This window comes from Cyprinodon tularosa, unplaced genomic scaffold, assembly GCF_016077235.1.
Source record: "Cyprinodon tularosa strain WSP-4 unplaced genomic scaffold, ASM1607723v1 ctg268, whole genome shotgun sequence".
Classification (NCBI taxonomy): Eukaryota; Metazoa; Chordata; class Actinopteri; order Cyprinodontiformes; family Cyprinodontidae; genus Cyprinodon; species Cyprinodon tularosa.
In genome coordinates, this window is record NW_024038972.1 from 449,624 (window position 1) to 472,198 (window position 22,575).

The 22,575-nt window shown below is 38.5% G+C and overlaps 2 protein-coding genes across 4 annotated transcripts in view; one reads left to right on the plus strand and one right to left on the minus strand.

Annotated features, from left to right (window-relative positions):
- dcp1b (decapping mRNA 1B) lies at positions 1–17,313 on the minus strand. 3 transcript variants are annotated; one of them, XM_038289383.1, is made up of 11 exons: positions 17,202–17,313; positions 16,852–17,037; positions 16,609–16,649; positions 14,297–14,424; positions 6,762–6,828; positions 6,302–6,470; positions 6,133–6,225; positions 5,375–6,053; positions 4,339–4,574; positions 1,405–1,617; positions 1–1,275 (listed from the first exon to the last, which is right to left on the minus strand). In XM_038289383.1, the coding sequence occupies exons 2-11, from the start codon at positions 17,002–17,004 to the stop codon at positions 1,198–1,200; spliced, it is 1,857 nt and encodes a 618-aa protein (XP_038145311.1). In that variant the 5' UTR covers positions 17,005–17,037; positions 17,202–17,313; the 3' UTR covers positions 1–1,197. The 3 variants fall into 3 exon arrangements, with proteins under 3 accessions (XP_038145311.1, XP_038145312.1, XP_038145310.1); XM_038289384.1 differs by having other exon boundaries at positions 5,459–6,053; positions 16,852–17,228; XM_038289382.1 differs by having other exon boundaries at positions 16,852–17,228.
- Positions 10,538–22,575, plus strand: part of cacna1c (calcium channel, voltage-dependent, L type, alpha 1C subunit) — a 290,041-nt gene continuing 278,003 nt past the window's right edge. The window contains exon 1 of the mRNA XM_038289381.1: positions 10,538–10,776. Within this exon, the coding sequence (XP_038145309.1) occupies positions 10,653–10,776 (124 nt within the window). The 5' untranslated portion in view covers positions 10,538–10,652. The remainder of the gene's footprint in view (positions 10,777–22,575) is intronic.

The following is a 22,575-nucleotide window of genomic DNA, read 5'->3' on the forward strand; positions in this document are numbered from 1 at the left end:
TTTAATTCCCTCGGTCATTAAAAATGTTTTTTGTTTCAAAATATTATGATAAGATAATTCCAATTTCACTATTTCTTATATTTATATAGCCAAAATATATTTGCTTCTGCTGCAACCAAATGAATGATTGAATGATTTAAGCTCAAATACCACGTAGTCGCCGTCAAACTAACTGGAGACATACTTAGATAGCTTAGATAGTGATGGGGAAATATTTTTAGAGCTAGATTACTTTAATGCAGTTTAACTCCAAGACTAAATCACATTTACAACCACTGTATGACACGCTCACATAGAGCAAGCCATCCGAAACTTCATATTTTGCTTGTTGGAATGTGCCGACATGTCTGAGTGAGATTGCTGGTCAGAACAGGATGAGATTTTGGAAGGTTACCTGATTGCTGCCAGAACTTCTAGTTTTTTTTTCAACGTTAACTTATTGTGAGCAATGATTCTGTCCCAGTGAGTGTAATCAAAGGCACATTTTACTATTATTTCTGGATTCCAAGCTTTGCAAAAATAACAGTTCAGAGCTACAAGCCTGAACACAATTAAATAAGGAAAATAATAATAAATGCCCTTTAAATGCCACATGCTTGATGAAATAATTCAATACTTCTTTATAATGTTAATTGACATATAAACTCTTATTGAATTTTACAAAGAAAAAAAACAACAAAAGTAATGTCAAACTTTGAACGCTGCAGACAGATAAACACATTTGATCACATCTTGAACAAGAAATCTAATAAAAACTAATAATAAAAATGAAAGAATATGTTTTGAGTCTAGTTGGCTGGCTATTGCTAAAAGTATTATATATATATATATACATACCTGAATAAACTGTGCAAAATATCATCCAGTCTGAACATTTTTTTAACCATACAGTATGTTCCAGTTATTGTCAACTTAAACTTCAAGTTTATCCATCATGCTAATTATTAAATTGTACCAATTTTTTTAATCAGTCCAAATATTTAAAAGTTGTAAATTACTGCTAAAGGAAAAAAAAAATTTATATATATATTTGCATTTGTATACCCGTAATTATGTTTTAAGAGCCTGTTCTAAGTGACAGCCAGACTGTCCAGATTGAAATACAGCATGGTAATTTAGAAGAAGAGGTTCACTAAGTGTCAGGTTCTGCCTTCGAGCAGGGAGAGTGTGCAGACAGACAGCTGATGTGTAGAGTCATCAGTACTTGCTGCTGGAGCCGTTAGCAAAGCGGCTGACGTATGCTTCATAGATGGAGTCCAGGAATGAGCTGTCAGTCTGAAACATAGCATGTAAGCAAGTTAGCACAGAAAGCTGCTGCATGCATGCTTATGAACACAGAGGGTATGTTCTGCTTTTATTTGTTTACAAAATGATAAACATGAAAGGTGTATTTAAGAGTTTCACCTGAATCAGATGCAGCAGTGCTGCTTGAAGCTGGCTTTTAGAGAGAGCTGTGACCTCCTCTGGCAGTGAGGGTTTGTGTAAGGTTGAAGTTGCAGAGCGGCTGTCTGGAGCAACAGCCGGCGGCCTGCTGCTGGGCTTTGCCTGAGAGAACACACTGGGAGAGAGGAGCAGAGTGGGGGCCACTGTGGCAGGTATCCGCTGGGGGGAGAGGATCTGCACAGACAGGGACAGGGATTAAATTGGAATTTAGTACCCACATCCAGATTTTTGCTCTAAAACCACAGATCACAATAAACACCTAAGGAAATAGGCAATCTCAGCAGGCAATGCAGAGATACACTCTGTGGGAAACATTTGGTAAAACGCATCCGAAGCACCTCCCAAGGTTTTTAAACTTTTTTGGAATGTGTCACATTAGAAACGTTATGATGCACTATACTGAGATACCACACAGTAAATACTCATTAACTTTGTTTTTTTTACAATTAAAAATGTCAAACGTGTTGTGTGGTTCATTTGTATTTCACCAATCCTTCACAGAATCACACTTTTGCTGCAATCTGCCCAGCAAGCCTTTTGATACATGCATCAATCAGGTTTGCTAATGAATTTTTAAGAAATTACTAGGGCTGCAACTAACGATTATTTTGCTAATCGATTAATTTTTTGTTTATTTTTCCGATTAATAATCTGAGAGCAAAATGTTTCTTAAAGTTAAAAATTAAATCAGGTGAAACTAAAACTTGTCGACTTGCGAAGTTCTGGACAGAGTGTTTTATTGAGACATATTGAGAGGAGTTATTTTATCTTAAATGCCAAATATTTATTTATTTTTTCACAATTTTGGTATAATTACTCCTCTAAGTGGGTTGCTCTGTCAGGTAAATGGATGTTTTAGAGTCTCTATACACCAGTTAACAATTAATTGATTACTAAATTAGCTGACGATTATTTCAATAATAAATTAATGATTAATCCGAATAATTGTTTCAGCCCAAGAAATTACTCACAATCAGTCAGCCTGGAGGAAATCTTTAAATATTCATGTTTAATTCTCGCCTCAGATTATTTTAATGGGACTTAATCCAAAACCTCAACTGTTTTGTATGACTCTCAACTCAATGTTTTATCTAAACTCTAGCTCTAAGATTAGGGTTGTTGTCACATTTCAGAGATTTTCACCAAAGCAAAGGCTTTGTTTTACTTTGTCACCGTGTCTCTCCTCCTGTCTGACTCATTACATTGCTAACAAATAGCTGCATAGGAGTGACCAAAATATACCATGGGTCTACCATGACTCTGTCTCAGTACTCTGTCTCAAGCTTTGCAAAATGCAGAAATCTCAGCTTTCTTGTCATTAGTCATTCACATTAATGGTAGATCTCTGCAGCCCCTCTGAAGGTACTATCAGCCTACGGGATGCTGTTCACCAGTCAAGGTGAAAACCTAGGTGTAGTGATGGACTCAAACCTGAGCCTTCAGAGGCACAAAAAACAATAACAAAGTTGGCCTTCCATTACCTATAATTGAACTTTATTGATCTCACATTGGAGAAATTTACCTTTGCATTTAACCCATCCCTTTGGGGAGCAGTGGGCTGCCATCGTGCGGCGCCCTGGGAGCAGTGTTGGGTTAAGGTTCTCGCTCAGGGACCCATAGTGGCAGAATGTGGGAGTGGGGCTCGAACTCAGAACCTCAGGATTCCAAGCTCTATGCCCTTACCACTAGGCTGCCACGGCCCACTTAAAGTGCATCTTCAGGATTTAGGATACTAATGACTCAGCAGGATCTTCAAAAACTAAGTCATGTGTTCATCTTTAGCAGAACTGATTTCCTGTAACGGTGTCTTCACAGGTCTGCCTAAAAACAAAAATCGATCAGACAGCTGCAGCTGATCCAGAGAGATGCTGCCCGTGTCCTCACTAAAACTACGATAGTAGAACACATCCCTCAGGTTTAAATTGTTACGCTGGCTAACTGTATCTCAGAGCGGAGACCTTTAAATACTTGTTTTAGTTAATAAATCACTGAAGTGATTACCACCTCCTGCATTGTTTTTTTTAATTATCCTGCAATGTACCTTTACCTGTTGTGTTTTCATGTTATGTACATGACTTTGAATGGTCTACCTACTGAAATATACTTATAAACGAGCTCTTCTTGCCTTTTCAGATTATCTTTCATTGCCAGCTGAAGAAGAAAGCCATGTTTTCTTAACCATGCAGCTGGGCAATAAGTTATGCCTTTTTTATCTTATCTTTTTATTGTGATTTTTAAAGAAGTATGAATATTTCTGTAAAGCACTGTGTAAAGGTCTTAGAAAGGTTTAGTTTTAGCTGTTTCATCTTTTAAAAATCTGGATAGTTACATTATATTAGGCTGTTGATTGTGTACTCCTTTCTTTAATATTGACTGCCTTTCTACAAATGTCCAACAAATTTAGAGCTAAATTGGTCTTATTCTACTTATGTGATTGAATGGCTATCTTTACATAGAATGATCTAATGACTTCACTCTTACCAAAACCTAAACATAGAAATATAAATAGATTTAGTTCTTAAAGTCCACTAATAGTTTGGAAAAGTTTAAAGTTTGTGGTAGGTTGCTGTAATGAGTAAAAAGTTAGGGATACTGGGAGTTACTAGTCCATTATGACACCATCTGTTGAAAACAGGAATTACAATCCCTCCACTCCTCTTAAAGGCGTTTTGTTTTTGGAAAAAATATTGGTTCAATCAAAGATATGTATTGTTTAACCACTGCTGTCCAATTTCCTTTAACTAGACTTGAATTATGGGATTTACTTTGGCTGTTTTGAACCTTGTATTTAACATTATAAATATATAAGAGTAAAAAAAAAATTGTATTGCAACAATACTTATTTACCTAAAGTCGACCAATAATTTAACAATTTTGTTGTTGTTTTTTTTTTACCTGAAATTGTGGCTCAATTTTTTGATCTTGGATACTTGAAATCTGGGTTGGGGCTGAGCCAAAGATTGAGCCTGTACTTTGATTCTGACTGGATCCATGAAACCGAGGCGCTAGTCCTGGATGAGGATGAGTCCGATGATGTTCATGAGGAGTCAGGCTCTGTTCCTGCTGGACCAGCTGGAGTTTCTGGAGAAGCTCGTGAGGAGAAACCACACTTTGCATCTGGGATGACAGACCTAATGAAAAAAAGCATAAGGCATCATTACTGGGTTCAAAGGATGGCAAATACATGTTATGATTTAAGCTGTAAGAATTACAGACAGAAACACTCAGAAGTTAATTATCTGAAATTCAACAAAGCACTGGAAAAAGAAAAGAAATACTGATATTCTCAAACATATTTTCTAAATCAGACTAAGATTTGGCAAAAAAAACACAAAGTGTTTAGAATCTAATATGGACTTATCTCAACATTTAATTTGTGAAGGAAGGAAGGAAGGAAGGAAAATATTTAGTTTCTCCTCAGATTTCATAGAATTGTCCAAACTGTGTGACACAAAACTGAACTAACATCACAAAACAGATCTTTCAAGAAACTCCCTGACAAAACTTTGCATTAAAAAAAAAATCAGGCAGGAGTGACAAAGTCACAAATCAAGACTCTGCATCACACTTGTAAACATCATAATTTGACTACATGGCAAAGTTTTCACATCCCTTTTAAACAGACCTCATCTCAATGTTTCCGCTGCATTTGCACCATATTCTTCTGATCACTGCTGCACTTTATAAATGGAAATGTTCATTTCACTGTTACTACTCATGTTGCTACTCATTCACTGTTGAAAAGCTGTAGGCATCGAAACTTCGTATTTTTTATAATTCTGTATACACTGTGTGTATACAAAATGACAACAAAGTTTGTCTAAGTGTAAGTTACTCTCTATGGGTAATTTTTAAAACAACTTTTTTTTTAAATAAAAGTTAAGTGCTTCTTTAGCCTTTTAGAAAACCATACTAAAAATAGATGCTGCACCTGTTCCCGTAGCAGCAGGATCTGCCTGCCCTCTCTGCTGTATTTCTGTCTGTAACTTCACCAGGCTGAGGAGCAGCTGCTGACCTTGTTGTGCTTCCAGGTGGGACCGTGAGACAGAATCCACTTGGGCAGCCTGGGAGGCGAGATGAGGGATCTGGTGCAAAGCCTGAGAACCAGGGAAGGTGAAAGAAGTGGCAAGTGGAGGAGGTGGATGGCCCTGCAGGAATCTCTTTATTGGGTCATGGTGGTGCTGCTGCTCCTGGTGGTGGTGATGGGTGAGGAGCTGCTGGTGATGGTGATGATGGTGGAGGTGGGGGTGGTGGTGTTGCAACAGCACTCCGTTATCACACAACCGGTTCTCAGGGGACTCAGAAAGTGTTTGTAGTACGCCGCCAGCTCCTGCTGCCCCCCTTGGTCCCTGCATGAGCTTTGCAATGGCTGGACAGTGTTGGATTTGGTTCGGCAGCTGATGTGGGGCGTTCCCACTGTCTTCCACATCTATCAGCTTGACTCCTGTGTCTACACCACCTGTGGGGGCGACATTCCTGCCAGAGTTGACTGAATCCTCGTAGGTCAGAGTGCGTGCAACGGGTGGGCGAGCAACAGGAGGAACTTCAGATTTAAGAGCGTGGTGATGTTGATGTTCAGAGCCTAACAGAGCTTCTGCACCTTCACTGACCTGGCATGGACAAAGTTTGATAAGCAGAGGGGACAAAAACATCAATACTATGAGGGAATGTGTGGTTTTTTTTCTGTACCTGGGTGGTTGGTTTAACTGGAATTGGTTTAATGAGGTTAGGGTTTCCACAAAGAACACTGCTGCCTCCAATCTCCTTTGGCTCTGAGGCAGACTAGTAGTAAGAAAAATCATGCTGTCAGATTATAAGCCTTAAGGTTTCCTTAATTGGTTAATTGGTGTCTGCTAACCTTGTGGTATTCTGATCGTGCCTTAGTCAACATCTGAATGATGTCAACCGCTTTGGTCTCATTATTTCCCCCAACTAAACCAACGTCTCCTCCTCCTCCTGCTGCTGCTGCTGCTGGTGATATGGATCCACCGTGAGACTGAGCCAGGATCTGCTCCTGCTGGGTCAAACTGGACAAATCACAGATTTCCAGCAGTTACTTAGGAAAATCAACAAAGGTAACCTGAACATGTTTTAGCGAAACAATAAAATACAATAGTGGGAAAATAAGTCCAATGTTAAACAAAGAATTTTTGTAAAATGGTGTCTTAAAAGTCTGTATATTTAGCTTTTATCTTTGTAAACATCACAACAAACAGTAAAAGAAAATATAAATAGTAAAAAGAAATAAACCTGTAGGTCTTCTCTGTATGAGTACTGATAGCAAGTTAATTAAATCACTTTATTTCATTTATTCTTACCTCCGCATCTTTTGCGCAATACGTTGACAGTCCAGCTTATCGTAGAACCAGATCCCATAAATAACCACTTGGGTAAAAAAAACAAGGTTAGATGAGTTTAGGAAACACAATTAAAGGTATAATAACACTTAAAGTATCATAACGTAAAATAAAATGTTTTGTTTTGCAATAATGATTCAGACAAAGAAAAAAAAAAAAGAATCAATATTCATAAATGTGGCTCTACAGTTCTCAGATGAGCTCACCAATAAGGTCAGCAGACAATAAAACAAACAAGTTGACCTGACCTAAAATCTAATTAATGTGCAGACATGAAATAGCTCCAATTTGCTGCAGTGACATTAGAACACACACAACCAAAGCACTAAAAAAAGCTCTTTTTTCCCAGCAAAGCCAATGGGAACAAAAGCCAGCAGCGCCATTATACAGTGAAACATGGGCCCCAGGAGTCTCTTGAACTGTATAAACATAGTGAGAATAAGAGGAAAAAGACTCTAGCATGATTCTTTACAAGGTCACTTAAGAATATTTTATTACTCAAGTTGCTATATTTAACTACGATTGATTAAATTGTTTTGATGTGTGACGTTTGCACAGGAATCCATCATAACTGTTGTATTGTCATCAGAAAGAAGAGGTGCTAAAATTGTTATAGTTTTACAATTTATGCATCTAGTTTGGATCTTTGTTAGAATAAAGATATAATGGAAACAAAAAATAGTACGATATTAAAGTCCAGATGCAACTTTTCCCATCTTTTGCTTTACTTTAAGTAAAAGTTATTTCAGTTTACAAAGACATCATCATGCTGTGGGAATGCTTTTTTAGCAGGAGCAAGAAAGTTTCATACTTTCCATCAACAGGTCACCTTTTCAGACAGAATAAAAGCATAGCTGTCCTTCCTCGGTTAATAAGCAGAGACTCTGAGTAGTTCTACTCCTCTTTTCCCTACTCAAGAGTTTTTGGTTCCTGAATAGATGATATCAATCAGGCAACTCAACTCTGCATCAAATAACAGTTTTTATTGCAAGATTAAGCCACCATGGCAAAGTTTTGGCCACGAATTGGGTACTTGAACAGGTACTTTTCTTAACATATAAGATATATATTTAGATTTATGATCAACTATTGTATTTTGATTCTAGATTCAGAGTTTATAATTACTTATTAGATCAAAAATGTTGATATAATATATAGATTTAGATATTCATTTAACAGCCATATTTAGATATGGGATGTAGAAATCGCTTAAAATGTTAAATGTAGCTGGAAATTACATAGATTTAACATTTATCCTAAGCATTTATCATTAAATGTGAGAAAAAAAGACTAATTTGAATAAAGTATGGTTAAAATAAATTTATGACAATAAAACTTTTTGTATGCATTGAATATCTGTCTAGCTGCAACATAAAAGGGAGCAATAAGCAGGGTGATTCCTAAAAAGTTTAAAGCTAGCAGGCCATCTTCACACTGCTAATGTTTCATAAAGTAGCCCTCATATATTAGTAACATGAAAATGGTTAAAATTAATGTAATTTAGGGCTTGCTAAAAATAATAAAATCTAATCTTGTTACAATAGGTAATTCTATTAAGATATTCCTTTGGAAGAAAAAAAAAATCTAATTTTACGCTGATCACAATCTATTGGCAAAAATATCTTTAAAGTACTTGCACTCCGACCTCAATACACCTTTTATAACTGGTAAAAAACCAGGATTAGTAGAAACCCTGCTTCTAAACACGGTTGTTTAATGCTGTTTTAATTTTACGATAATGGCTTCCTATCTTTGTGAAACTGAAAACCCAAAGTATGCAGGAATTTACCCAATAACTTAATCTAGATTAACACAAATCCTGCTTTAGGAAATGGTCCATGACATCCAATCCTGGTACCTCAGAAGACTAGCAGGTCTAACTGCTGTAAAAATGTACTTCTACAAAGTAGGAACTCTGGATGGGCTGGGTTCTTTTACACCATACTCATTTTTATTTGTAGAGGATGTATAATAGTCGCATACTTCTGATTCACTTCTGATTCTGGCATTAACATCGTTTCTTAACAACTTTAAAAAAATAATCTGATTAAAAAACAATCTTGTTTTGCTCTTCAATATTTACGGTAAAAACCAGGCACATTGAGTGGATTAATTGGGCTGTGTAAAGCAAAAATAATTGTTTTAACACTTAATCTGGATTATTGCAATCGGATATTTTAGCTTATTTGTTAAGGCTCTGAGCTTTGATGGACACTTTACTTCTTAAAAGAATTCTAATTTCGAATGAAATCATCTGCTAACAGATTTTTATTGTAAAATTCATATAAGTAAAGGAAAGAAAAACAACATACTTTCTCTATTAATCTGATTTTATACTTTTTTTTTTTTATTATGTCAATCGTTAAAGTTAGGGAATGTGTCTGCAGGTAATTGATTTTTGGTTTATATAGAGGGAAAAATGACTAAAACTTCTTATGTAAAGACAGAGGAGGGCCTGGAGTATCTATGTGGTGGATATTATTACCACACAGACAACATGTATTCCCAAACCGGCACACGGAGCAGAGAGGTCACAGACAGAGAGGGGGGCCGGCAGAGACATACACAGTCAGTTAAGTAGAGCCTGGGAAAAATCAGCCCTGAACCAAATAAGTAACTGTAGTGGGAGACTTGACTGGTGGAGACAGAGCCACTTAGTGCTCACTGGGGTCGAGACGGATTGACAGAGATCCTGGGACATATGCACAGTAGAGGTCAGACAGATGGAAAATTTAACAAAAAATAAGTAAGATGGTTAGAAACAAGTGATGTGTGTTAGAAGGAGATAATCTACTCCATCGAAATAGGAGCGTGTTGTTCTCTGGCTGTTAGGAATCATTAATCAGACCGATAAAGCTAATAATGTAGGAAACGCTTCCCTGAAGGTAAGAGAAGGACAGTCAGGCAGGAATCTCCAGCGTGTCTTAGAGAAGTCCTAACCCAGCTACACACATAGATTACCAAAGAAGTGTGAAAGCTGCTTTCGATATCTTACCAATAATGCGTCGGTTATCCAGACCCCTGACTGTTTGAGCAGCAAAGACGGAACAGAAAGAGGGAGCCTGATAAAAGAAAGGCAGGAGGAGGACCACCAAAAAACTGAACGGAGGAGAAAAGAGGGGGAGCTCCGGTCGAGTCCCAGGACATTAGAGGCAAGAGGAGGAGGGATGTTAAGAGATGTGAGACCCAAGACAAGAATGATACCACTACAACTGGGAAGACAACTAAACCATGTGGGAGGAGAACCTCAACAGGACAACTTAAGCTCAGGACAGCTGATGAACCTTCAAACAACTGGTCTTTAACCTGGAGGCTGGAAAGTTCAGTCATCAACAGAAGGGGGAATTCTACATATCTGGATCTTTATCCCTCAGGAACTGGGACAAGCACGTGTCATCATCCCTCTGGACACTTCAACTTCATGAAACTGAAGCTTTATAAAGATTTATTTCTAATTTAGGATTTGTTAGTGAAGTTTAGAGCTCAGCTGAGCTTAATATAGCAGGAATATGGATAATCATTCCTAATCTTTAGAATAAAAACAAATTCTTCTTTCCATATGTACTTTCATATAGGTTTGCCAGTGTTGGGTACACTTGGAGTCATTTTTGTAATAGAGGACTCATCGCTATAGATTTAAAGCTCAGCTCTCACTGCAGAAACTCTCTTCAAGTAGAGACTGCACCTAAAGAGACCAGGACTGTTAAACAAAATAGGTACATACTTAGTTTTATTTCATTGGCAACCTCTTTGGATTTTTCTTTTTTGCAAGAAAAAGGATTGATTACAAACAGGCTTCAGAAGAAACTGAACAAGAAAGTTAAAGCCCAAAAGCTGAACTGCACCAGGATCATGTTAAGAGGCCTGTTTCAGAGAAAACTTAAACACGAACGGCTGGAGGAGGATCCTGAGGTCCGATTTAAGGGCTCACTGGTGTCCGAGGGGGATTTGGGATACACGTACGTCCGACCTGGAGGTAAGACTGTCTGACTAGAGTCTGTAACAAAAGCTGAATCTTGTTTTGTATTTTTTGCACATCAGTGTCATCGGATGAGTAGAATCTCTGAACACCAACTTTTAAGCCTGGGAACAGTTTATTAAGCTGATGTCCAGACTTTGACTAGGCCACTAAAATAATTTTTTTATAGCTCCAGCTGTATGTTTGAACTGTCGTCCTGCCAGGAGCTGAGCCTCCAGTCAAGTCTCGGTTCTTCTGACAGAATTTCTTGCAGGAATGTCCAGCATTTAGCACCATTCACCAACTCAGCCAAGGATAAGCATTTCTAAAGCATGACGAGGCATAACTAGCACTTAAGTTGACCTCTGCGTCTTCTTCCATGTACTTGCTACATGACTGCTGGAACATTGGAGTTTTTTTGGCTACCTTTATTTAAGTCATTCGTTTTTGCTGGGGACAAAATTTATTGATCAATGAAAACTTGATAGGTCTTTTTAATCAATAAACAATTAATTGATCAGCCAGATCTGGACAGAGTCAGCACAGCATGGGAGGCGGGACGTTGCGGTTGCCATATCTCGACGCCAGATTTCCCCATTTTTCTGCTAACATAGCAACAAGCTGGTGACCACAACAAAGTAATGTTTCAATGTAGTCAAGCACAGTTTATATAATTGGATTTCTTTAGGCAAAACCAGCGGAAATTGTTCAAGATTACAAAACAGAGCATGTTGCTTGGAGCTTTGCGTCACATCCGTAGTTGTCTTCTTGGTTCTAACCTGATGAGGCCGACCCTGTTAGTCTTGCCTTTGAAATCAAGGTGTATCAGCTCTTTACCACACTAATACTCCATGTATACATTGTATCTGTCCGGCTGGCCAGACTAGAACTCTATAGCTCATTCAAAGTTATGGAAATAAGGCCGTTTAAATGCTTCCCTCTTTAATGCCATTCTAGATTAACTAAAAAGGCTTTTTATATATTTAATATGTTGATTATAAACTTAAAAAAAAAGCATCCTTTTCTTGTAACAGCCCTATCATGCACAACTTCCAAAGCCCTGGTTAAAACAAAGTTTAAGAGGAGGCAACTTTTGCAAGGTGCAATAACTTCTGCGATATCTGACATCAAGGCAGTAACACCACTGAGGGGAAGGAGAGATTGTCAAGTTGTATCAAGACTAAGGAAGAAGTCCTTAAAGTGGGGAATGTTAAAAGCCTCATCCTCTTGAGGAGAGCGAACCAACATCTTGCTAGGGCTAAATCACTCTTCCTTGAATCTTAGCTCATTCTGTGGTGTATCTCTGTTGCTTATTTTTAGTCTGCGGTGCCACTTTGTGCCAACCTCCATTCCAGGAAGTTACAGCCGCTCAGAGGGATACATGTTTGTCTAATGATAAGATTCCATGACCCCTGCACCAGAGGTCACCATGCACTGGGACGGGCAGCTTTGCCAGCAGCTAACAAATCGGATGTTGGCCAATAAAAATGGCTTTTCAGTAACCTAAGTTTTCCAAAATTTCTTTTCCTTTTTAATTAAAACGGATAAATGGATTTTGAAGCACTAGGGGCACCATTACTCTGCAAATGTAAAAAACATTGTACTTTTATACATTTTATCTGGATTGTCAACAATCCTTTCAAATCTCAGCAGCTGTTGAGATAGAAATCTGTCTGACTACAACCATTATTTATATCGCCTTCTTTCACTTGGTGTTTTATGATCAAAGCAAATTAAGGCTACCATTAGGTTTGACCATTATGCTTGGAATACACACCATCCTTAACTTCAATTTTAGCAGAGGAAGCAATCATCAGCTTTGTTGTGACTACTTGTTTTAAGTGCTTTTCATTTCTTTTTCCTTCCCACGAAAAGTGAGTCAGCTTCAGATTTCAAATTTATCCTACATTACCTAACTCTTATATACTTCAAGTTGCACAGCAAACCATTTAAGGAAGTGCAATGGATCATTTAGTAAACTTTATGCCAAACACAATCTTTCTCTATCTGGCTATTCTTTATTACTATCGGTAAGCACAATTATATGCCGAGAAGCAAAATGATTAAAGCAGGCGTAGGAAATCCACTTCCATCTGCTTCCTAGCAAGCCTCAAGGAGAGCTAGAGAGGAGGGCAAGCGGAGTCTGTGAGTATGTGTGTGATTGTGTCACCAACTTCTGCGTCACTGTGTTTAGATTATCAGATGCGGCCGAGGTGTATCTAATCTCTGCCGGCTGTTTTTGTAGTGCTGTCAGACTCTTGTCCCACAGGCACACTTAGCAACGTGATTGTGTGAGTGAGAGCCATATGTAGGTCTCTGAGAGAGTTTGGGGCTGATAAAATGTACTAAAAAATCCTTTAGTTCCTTAAATGGAATTACTGGTTCACACTAAGATGATCTACCTACTCCTCTTTCTTCACATTATCTCAGATTTGCTCCAAAAAAAAGCTGCCCTGATTTTCAAAGGGACATGATCACACCATCCAGCTTATGAATTGACTTGGCTTCAGAGAAGTCTTGTAGCTAACCCTAAAGATCCACATACAACAACAATTTATATTCCTGGTAAAGAAGTGTACAAATTGGAGAAAAAAAGCTTTTACTTGATTAAATCAAGTTAGTGGTGGAAAAAAACATGCCTGCTTTAAGAAACAATAAGATATGGGATCTATATTCACTGTTGCAAAACTGTAGTGTTACACAGATCCCATAATATTTAGCTACAAGGCTACATGAGACCAATTTTATGAAGAGGATAATAAGGGAAGATCAACAACTGTAAAGCTACATTTTTTTTATAAACTTTTCATAAAGGTTTCACTTTAAAATCACTGAGTTTAGATCTTAATTATTAGATTCTATATTAACCGTATCTGCTTCTGTCTGCTTTGGAATTATCCAAGAGAAAATATGTTTTTATCCAGCCATACCTTAGGGGTGGGCAGTTAAATAATATCAATACATCTATCACTATAGACATCTGATGAATATCAAAAGAAAAAAAGGACAGGATTTTATTCTATTTTAAAGAATTTCAACCCAGAACTGCATGGTATTCTGGGAAATGTAGGAAAAAGAACAGAGCTAGCCTCTAAGTCTCTCACAGCCAAGATACGCAAAGTTGGTTAAGTTAAAATTCAGAGTTTTTCCCCCTGGTACTTTTTTCAAATAGGTAAAAAAATCAATAAAAATAAAACAATAAAAAATTATTGATATTGATTGATATGAAAGACTCATATTGTGATACATTTATCAGCCTTATTGCAAAGCTGTAAGCATAGCATGCAAACATGAAGCCTTTCACTTACACTTTTTGGACTATAACTGGAGCTTTGCATATGGGAAAGATGTATTTGGATGTATTTTGATCACAGTATTTGGTGAAGTCATTTTGTAATGGTAAACAAATAAAACAGTCAGCACTTATTTGTTCCATTTGTGATCAATGTTGTTCTGACAATCCTTAACAATAGTGTCCCAACCATATCATTTCCGGAAGTCGTGTAGCCCTATGTGTATTAGTGGACATTTTGCTTACATCGTGCATTCCGGTAAAGGAGGAAAGGATCCTGCAGCTGGAAGTCCAAGTCTTTTGTGATGGGCTCTGTCAGATTCTCAACACTAAGACGGTTCATTATCGTGAAACCATGCCTGGGAGATGCCAATCTGAAATAAAAATTAGTGTTTAGCAAAGAGAATTTAAATATTTTTGAATACATACTATTATACTTTTACTGTGCTTTGTAATAGCATTGCCTCTATTGATTATTTATCTATATCTATTTATTTATTAACTTAAGTTCTGTCATATTACAACCACAAACTTACATGTGTCATACTGGGATTTTAAACAGTAAAGTAGAAGGAAAACACTACATGGCTCTAGAGGTGAGTATTGGCATGAGTGTTGCGATTCGATACATGTCGCGATACTTGGGTCACAATACGATATTATCACGATATTACAGTATCACTATATATTGCCATATTTTCCCCAGCTATCAAAATCAAATGATGGGATAAAACAGCAAGTGCTGTATATTTTCATCAGAAAATATTGATTAGGCATTATTATCTATGTTGTTTGGGGTTTTCTTCCACTGTGACTGCCTCAAATACAGATTTGGTGCTGCACGCACAGTTAAAGGGCTCCACAGCACTTTCTGCCATAGTGGTGGTGCAGAGGTAGCCCATTTTCCCATCAATGTTTTATGTAACCTTTTTTTTTTTTTTATCGATATTAAGAACTGAAAGATCGATATTATATCGGGCAGCCGAATATCACGATATATCGCCAAAACGATTATTTCCCACACCCCTACATGGCTCCTACATTCCATACAAATCCAATTCTCTGCTAAGCCGGTCTGTGCATTTTTATTCAGACTCCTTTACTCGAAGAAAACTAAATTCTAGCACAAATAACTGGCTTCAAATGTTACATTGTTAATAAAAAAAGGCCTCTGTGTAATTTAATTTGTGGAGGAGTCTGAGATTTTTGACTAAAATGAAAGGATTAACAGCTTTATGGTAGAAATTGTGTACTATATGTACTTATGCATTCTGGCCTTTCAATAAGTCTTGTGTTAAGTTTTTAACCTCTCAAACTGCTTTACAAATAATAACTCAGAATGCATGAAAATCACACTGGTAAAATGTTTACCAATATAGACATGTTAGACATCCTTGGAAAGCTTAGATTCTCCACAATTCAACCACCCAGTTCATTTTATGGACATAGTGAACGACAAAGCATAATTACCGGTAACACAGATATAGCAGCATTTCAAAATGTACCATGACAAAGCAGCCACAACAAGCAAGTATGTCTTTATAACTGCTGTTAAAAAAAGATCTATAATTTTCAAGAATAAAAAAAAGTTTGGGTGTTTAACTCACCCAATTTTCATGTATATAAACTATAGAAGGTGTTGGCTTTCAAATAATGTATTACACATGTAATTTGCGCTTACAGTTCCTAATTTATTTACTTTTCCATCTGGGTGTGCAAAATAGGCAAGAATTTCCCAAAATGAGGGGGAGATTAAGAGGTTAAAAGAGGGTATTTTAGACAGATAAAAAAAAAAGGCAAAACACAAGAAGGGGGATAGGATTAACACTGCACATCAACAGGTATAAACAATCCACACATAGAGATACTTCATTGCACAGCAATGTCATGCATGCAGGTCGGATCTGGAAAGGACAGGTATACAGATGGAGCGGGATAAAGGGACCATTTGTAGGTCAGGGGTCTTCAACATTTTCCAGGCCAAGGATCTCCAAACTGATGGTAATATGGAGCAGTGACCCCCTCATTTTATATAATATATCAATAAAATTGTGTTATATCAAAATGGTCCTATAGCCACTCTATTACAGATGAAGTAATGCAACGAAAGAAATTTCACCCTGGGATTATTAAAGTATTTCTGATTCTGATTCCTGGTTGATGGGACAGGTGTTATGAATTAAACGGTGCCCAGATTGAAAGAGCGCCTGTGTGTCGCTGAATGTGTGCATTAATGACTGAAATACATTTCTGCCTCCATTTATCTGTTTACTACAGTGTGTTGAATTCATGTTAATGTGTATTTAAAGACATTTCAATTAGTGGAAAAAATTGCACGGTGGAATATATATATATAAAAAAAAACTTTCTCGACCCCCATGCAGTACCTCCGTGGACCCCCTAGGGGTCGCGGACCCCCTGTTGAAGACCCCCGCCGAAGTTCCTTAGATAATGAGCGGTACAGTCATTTTAGTCGGCCTAACCGAGGTTTCAAAGCACCGCAATGTAATTACTGTAAGAAACTACATGATTTTAAACATTTGGAATAATTATATTACCTTGTGTAAATAAACAAAGTGCCCTCCACTTCTGTCTTTTCCTGAAAAACGAAACATTTAGAGAGAACATAGCATGAATGAAATTCAGAATACACAATATAAAAAAAAAGTGTTTTAATCGGGGCTTTTAACTCTAAAGCCCAGTAATAGTGAATATGTAGGCCTGTGATGATGCGCGCGCCCACAATTTAGCTTAGCTAAACAGGCTAAGCTAAGTTAGCCTTCAACAAACTTCATACTAACCCACTCATTCGCCCTGTTATTATAGGTATACAGGGCGACCTGGCTGGCCACGTCCACAATGTTGTTTATGTAGGGGTCTTGTCTCTGCAGGGCAGACAGACTTATGTCCAGTCCTTTAGTAGAAAGACAGCTACTGCTAGCTGGAGAACTCATCCTGTTCTATGGAGAAGACAGCAAGCTAGCAAGCTTCAAACGTAAGAGTCACAGAAAGAAAGATAAAAAAGAACAAACGACAAGATGGAAATATTGGTATATCATTAGAGCCTCTTTAAATGATTAAAAGCAATTAAAAACTTTTCTTAGTTTTCAGGCTCTAACTGAATTCTGAGTTTTTGAGCAGCCATGTTTACCTGGATGGATTGTAAACATGTAAGGCATGACTAGTTGCACGACGAGTTGTAAATAATATAAACTCTGAAAAATCGATAGAAATAAATGTTTTGTTCTCAAAGCCAAAACAAAAAAATAAATGCATAATAAGAAATAAAAGAAAAAATACATTTGCATACATATATTTGCAGACCAGCTTTCAAAAACATACACTGATTTTCATGCTCTCAAAACTACTGTGATGCATTTTATTTAGGTAATTTCGATTTTACAGACTGCAACAGTTTTTTCTTCATTTAGTTATCACCTTACATTTTAAAAATAGTTCATTCAACTCTCAATGTAAAATCAATGTCTTTACATCGATGGTCTCTAATCTATAGTTACATTTTAAACCACTAGAGGGCGGTGAAGGGATACCTATAAATTGTATATTGCTGTGATCAGGCTGTCCTTCAGCTTTGACTCAGTTTATTAAAAGCAGACCAATGAGCAAAATCAGGTCTCAGATTTAAATTCATGAGGAAAAAAAGAACACAATGTTTCCTTCCACTTCAAAGTTATGCACTATAATTTTTTTATCCAAATCCAAATAAAACCAATTTGTGTTTTTGGCTGTAACATAAAAACGAACAAAAAAACAACAGCAAAAAGAAATGCTATATAAGTATTTTGCTTTTAATAAACTTGAAAATTTTCTGAAAATAAAATGTCAATATTATTTGCAACTCTCTTTCAGAAAGAGTATTATATGTTAAGTCATACACACTTTTTTTTATATCACACAGAGGGAAAAATTCATGCTTCTTTTATCTTTTAATCGTGATGATTTTGGATTTTAGTTCAAAAAAAAAAAATTATATCTGGTACCAAAAGGTGCTTCAGTAACAGTGATAACTGCAGCCTCAAGAATTTGAGGGAGCTTCACAGGGAGCAGACTGAGGCTGGATCACTGCATGAAGCACCGCACAGAAGCATAATCTGGGCTATTAATGCTGCATTCCTTCAATCCATGACTGATCCAGGAGCTGCCCCATTTCGTTACAATTACAAATGTACTATCTATCTTTAAATACTTGCATCACTATTTTACACATAGTTCACCATTCCACTCACATTTATGCACACACAATTAGTCCATACGGTTGAAAATCGCACAAGATCTGGTTACTTTAACATTACTGTGATCTGCCTACTTTGATTCTGAATTTAGCAAGTCCTCCATGTTTACACTGACAAATACCTGTTTGTCAATGACTAGGGTGTCATTGTAATTGATTGGCTACAGTAACAAACTTTGCTGACCTGAAACCCATAGGGGATCTATGATATCCTGTAAAGGACGATAAAAGACACCATTTCCAACAATGTAGATGACCAGAGGGCTTTCATTACACCTCAGTGGTGCCTCTGCCTAATCACCCCCATGCCAAGCGGTATTGATCGAGCAATTCACCCTAAAGGAGGTGCAACCAAATACTGAATGCAGAGAAATTAACATTAGTTTTCAGAATCCTGAAATTTATGTAAAAAAATGCAAACAAAAGAAAGAAAATCTTATATTAAAAGTAGTATCTTAGATTATATTCACATTTTTTGAGAGGTATTGCTTCTGCATGGTTTTAGTGTTGATTTGATTTTGTGCCAGTCTAGTCAGGACAGTGTTGCCAAAAAAAAAACAAAATTATTATTTTGTATTTATATATATATATATATATATATATATATATATATATATATATATATATATATATATATATATATATATATATATATATATATATATATATATATATAAATTGGCTACTGGAACAAGACATAGATGGACTAGAGCAGAAAACTTGGTACTGATGAAATGCTACTATACAAGCGTCCCCAGTGAGAGAGGTTACATGCAGAGACTATGGGAATTATGGCAGCTCCAACAACCATTGTCATCATTGACAAAGAAACAACTACTAACTCAGCGTTCTAACATCCGCAAACGGCAGCTCCTATCACAGCTAGAAATTGACGAGGTACAACTGACATGCTGCGGCAAGGGGGAGTCAGGACAACAGGTCAGTAGGGAAATATAATCAACCCAACACAAAGAGACTGGGTCCCCAGCCCCAACAACAACAAGGCCAGTAAACGTAAGGGCAGCTGACCTGCGACAGCAGATCATAACGAAACTGGATCCCCTAGTACGACGACCAAGACTGCCAAGGCTAAGTGACAGAGTACCCTCTGAAAGTCTTCTAGAAGATGTAAATGCAGCACTACATACTATCCCTACTAAAGATATAACTGAGACCAATGAGCTGACCTACGCCACAGCTACAGTGATCCTAGAGATGCTTGGCTATAAGATAAACACCACAGGCCACAAAGCAGAGCCCCCATGGAGAAGAAGGCTGGAAGTCAAAATCAAGGCAACACGAAGAGAGGTTAGTCAGCTCTCAGACCTGCAGAAAGGTGTAGGGAAGAGGCTACCTAAGTACAACAAGCTGTCGATTCCTGAGGCTCTGGAAACTGCCAAACAAAGACTCGCCGCCCTGGCCACCCGCCTAAAGAGATACAAGGGAGAAGCAGAAGCCAGGAGAATAAACCAGGTGTTCTCCACCAACCCATCCAAAGTGTACTCACAGTGGCAGGGTAATTCAAGATCAGATCCACCCAGGGCTGAGACTGAACACTACTGGAGAAACATATGGGAGAAGGAGGCATCCCACAACACCAATGCTCAGTGGCTGGAAGATCTAAGAACAGATCACAGCAATCTCCCAGAACAAGAACCAGTAACCGTTACAATGGCAGATGTCCAAGAAAGAGCGGCAGGTATGAAGAGCTGGACAGCACCAGGCCCTGACATGATCCACACCTACTGGCTGAAAAAACTAACCGCACTTCATGCACGCCTCGCAGCACAAATGAACCAACTGCTGATGGATGGGACCCACCCAGAATGGTTAACCCAAGGACGGACAATCCTGATCATGAAGGATCCGCAGAAGGGAACAACCCCATCCAACTACCGGCCAATAACTTGCCTATGTACAACATGGAAGCTCCTGTCAGGCATCATAGCGGCTAAGATGAATAGGCACATGGCTCAATACATGCACCCTTCCCAGAAGGGAATAGGCAGCAACACCAGAGGAGCCAAACACCAGCTACTAGTGGATAGAGCAGTCACCCGAGACTGTAAGACCAGGCAGACAAATCTGTGCACTGCCTGGATTGACTATAAGAAAGCCTATGACTCAATGCCACATACATGGATACTGGAATGCCTGGAAATGTACAAGATCAACAGGACTCTAATAGCCTTCATCAAGAACTCAATGAAGCTGTGGAAAACAAGTCTGGAAGCCAATGCAAAGCCAATAGCACAAGTCACCATCAAGTGCGGCATATACCAGGGTGATGCACTATCCCCGCTGCTGTTCTGCATAGGCCTGAACCCCCTCAGCCAGATCATCACAAAGACTGGCTACGGATACCAATTCCGAAGCGGAACAATCATCAGTCACCTCCTCTACATGGTTGACATCAAGCTGTATGCCAGGAGTGAGCGAGACATCGACTCACTGATCCACACTACCAGGATCTACAGCAACGACATTGGGATGTCATTCGGACTGGACAAGTGCGATCCCATGGTCTCAAAGAGAGGGAAGATGATCAGAACCGAGGGGGTTGAACTACCAGAAGGCCACATAACAGATGTTCAGGACAGCTACAAATACCTTGGGGTGCCACAGGCTAACGGAAACCACGAGGAGATGGCAAGAAAGACTGCCACAGCAAAATACCTACAAAGAGTAAGGCAGGTCCTGAAAAGCCAGCTGAATGGGAAAAACAAGATCTAAGCGATCAACACATATGCCCTACCAGTCATCAGATACCCCGCTGGTATAATAAACTGGCCAAAGGAGGAGATAGAGGCTACTGACATAAAGACGAGAAAGCTCCTCACAATGCATGGAGGGTTCCACCCCAAATCCAGCACTGAGACTGTACACCAAGCGTAGCGAGGGAGGCCGAGGGCTAGTGAGTGTCAAGACCACTGTCCAGGATGAAACAACTAAGATCCAGGAGTACATCAGAAAGATGGCCCCCAAAGACAAATGGCTCGGTGAGTACCTCAGGCAGGAGAAAACCGAAAGTGAGGACAAGAAAGAGGAAGGAGAACCATCATGGAGGGACAAGCCGCTGCACGGCGTATACCACAGACAAATAGAAGAAGTGGCTGATATCAAAAAATCCTACCAGTGGCTGGAAAAGGCTGGACTGAAGGACAGCACAGAGGCACTAATCATGGCAGCACAAGAACAGGCACTCAGTACAAGATCAATAGAGGCCAGGGTCTACCACACCAGGCAGGACCCCCGATGCAGACTGTGCAAAGATGCCTCTGAAACAATACAGCACATAACAGCAGGGTGTAAAATGCAGGCAGGAAGTGCATACATGGAACGCCACAACCAGGTAGCTGTCATAGTGTACAGGAACATCTGCCATGAGTATAGGCTGGAAGCCCCAAGGTCAAAATGGATGACACCTCCTAAGGTAGTTGAGAATGACCGAGCTAAGATCCTATGGGACTTCAAGATCCAGACTGACAAACAGGTGATGGCTAACCAACCAGACATCGTGTTGATCGACAAACAGCAGAAGAAGGCAGTAGTGATAGATGTGGCAATCCCAAGCGACAGCAACATCAAGAAGAAAGAACACGAGAAGCTTGAGAAATACCAAGGACTGAAGGAGGAGCTAGAAAAGATGTGGAAAATGAGAGCAGCAGTGGTGTCAGTGGTAATTGGAGCACTGGGGGCTGTGACCCCCAAACTGGGAGAGTGGCTACAGCAGATTCCAGGTAAAACATCAGAGGTCTCTGTCCAGAAGAGCGCAGTCCTAGGAACAGCTAAGATACTGCGCAGAACCTTCAAACTCCCAGGCCTCTGGTAGAGGACCCGAGCTTGAGGATGACACATACCACCCCACGAGGGGTGATAAAACTGTTTTTTTTTTTTTTTATATATACAAATTGCTGCAGTATTGAATACCCAAATCTTGTTACTTATTTTCCCATTGAATTGACTTTCTATACCTAAAATAGTAAAACAGAGCAACTTCAGAAATATGAAACATCCTTCCTGAACACAGTATTCAAGGACAGGAACAGTGACTGATACAGGCAAAATACTGTGAAATTTGACTCGGGACTTGTTAAATATATTTAAAGTCTTGTATCTGAGCAAAGAAATCCTCAACTATTCTTTGAATCACGGTTCAACTCTTAGGCTGGAGTTCTAAACTTTGTAAGCTTTCTCACAAATTTCTTTTTTACTCATCTGTTTATTACACTTGATAAAATAACCAGTTTGTACATATATATATATATATATA

Coding starts and splice junctions, on each gene's coding strand:
- dcp1b (XM_038289383.1), bottom strand. CDS start 17,004: ATGAGTTCTCCAGCTAGCAGTAGCTGTCTTTCTACTAAAGGACTGGAC. Junction 6,471..6,761: donor ATTGCGCAAAAGATGCGGAG/GTAAGAATAAAT, acceptor TGATTTGTCCAG/TTTGACCCAGCAGGAGCAGA. Junction 6,054..6,132: donor CAGTTAAACCAACCACCCAG/GTACAGAAAAAA, acceptor TGTCCATGCCAG/GTCAGTGAAGGTGCAGAAGC.